Source organism: Piliocolobus tephrosceles, chromosome 21 (assembly GCF_002776525.5).
Source record: "Piliocolobus tephrosceles isolate RC106 chromosome 21, ASM277652v3, whole genome shotgun sequence".
NCBI classification, from domain to species: domain Eukaryota; kingdom Metazoa; phylum Chordata; class Mammalia; order Primates; family Cercopithecidae; genus Piliocolobus; species Piliocolobus tephrosceles.
In genome coordinates this window covers 44,270,056-44,271,441 of record NC_045454.1, presented here as the reverse complement: position 1 = coordinate 44,271,441, position 1,386 = coordinate 44,270,056, and the positions used below count along the sequence as shown (strand labels likewise).

General features: G+C 57.5%; 1 protein-coding gene across 3 annotated transcripts in view; it reads right to left on the bottom strand.

The window, feature by feature from the left end:
• PRAM1 (PML-RARA regulated adaptor molecule 1) overlaps nt 1-1,386 on the bottom strand; it is an 18,021-nt gene that overhangs the window by 14,352 nt on the left and 2,283 nt on the right. For 2 of the 3 annotated variants that reach the window (XM_031934894.1, XM_023197452.3), the window contains exon 2: nt 1-234. This exon is cut by the window's left edge and continues 1,414 nt beyond it. In XM_031934894.1, the coding sequence (XP_031790754.1) occupies nt 1-234 (234 nt within the window). The remainder of the gene's footprint in view (nt 235-1,386) is intronic. The other variant, XM_031934895.1, reaches the window with a different exon arrangement.

The window sequence follows — 1,386 nt, the reverse complement described above, 5'->3', positions numbered from 1 at the left end:
CTCAGGCGGCGGGGGTTTCTTGGGAAGATCAGTGAACTCAGGCGGCGGGGGCTTCAAGGACACTGCACCGAACTCAGGCAGTGGGGGTTTCTTGAGGTGCTCGCTTAGCTCAGGCTGGGGGAACTTCTTGAGTTTACTGAACTCAGGCTTCGGGGGTTTTTTGGGCAGGTCGTTGGGCTCCGGCTGAGAGGCCTGGAATTTTGCTTTGATGCTCCGGAAGTCCTGATGGCTCTCCTAGGAACACACAGCCAATGAGGCAGGGGCTCAGACACACAGAAGGAGCATGGAAGGAAGGGACTGGGACCCTCAGGCACAGCCCACAATCACCACCCCCGCACCCAGGCCCCATCAGCCCTCGGCTCTCTTTCTGAGGAGCCCCCATTGATCTAGGATCCTGGAACCCACACCCCTCCCTACTTCTCCATTTAGTGCTGATTCCACACCCAACCTCCTCTAGCAGGAGTGGAACTCCTGACATCCCTCCTGCAGCCTCCAGTCCCACAGCCCTCCCTGCATGGGTGGTACCCCAACCCCCCAGCATCCTTGACCCCCTCGTTCTTTCACCCCCACACTGCGTGTCTCCAGTCTCATTCTATTGCCCAGGCTGGAGTGCAGTGGTGCAATCGTAGCTCACTGCAGCCTCCAACTCCTGGGCTCCAATGATCCCCCGACCTCGGCCTCCCGAGTAGCTGGGATTACAGGCTTGAGCCGCCACGTCCAGGCCTGGAGTCTCTTCTGTGCTAATTTCAAAACACATCCGGAATCCAACCACTTCTCACTGCCTTCACCACTGTCACCCCAGGAGGTAGTGGGAGGCAGCGTCTGCCCTCCCCCAACCAATTGCCAGGATTGTTCTAACAAGCCCTTCCCTGAGTCACTGCCTACCCCCCTCCCTGGTCAGTTCCCCCCATGGCAGCGGGAAGGAGAAGCCTGTTGAGCCCTGAGTCTGTTTGTGTCTCTCTGCTCAAAACCCGGCAATGCTTCCTCATGTCCCTATAGTTCAAGCTAAATGCCTCGTAAAGGCCTGGGCGAACCAGCCTCCCCGCCTAGCCACCTCCCCCTCCCTGCACCCTGAACGCTTCCCTCCGACCTCAGGGCCTCTGCCCTGTCCCTGACCCAGGACATGTCCCTGCACCACCTGGTTCTCTCCTCTTCCTCCTCCCAGTCTCTGTTCTCCTATTTCCTTATTAGAGAGGCCGTCTGAGGCCACCCTATTTTATTTATTTTTATTTTTTTGAGATGGAGTCTTGCTCTGTCACCCAGACTGGAGTGCCATCGTGCGATCTCAGCTCACTGCAATCTCCATCTCCCAGGTTCAAATGATTCTCATGCCTCAACCCTCCGAGTAGCTGGGATTACAGGCACCTGCCACCACGCCTGGCTAAT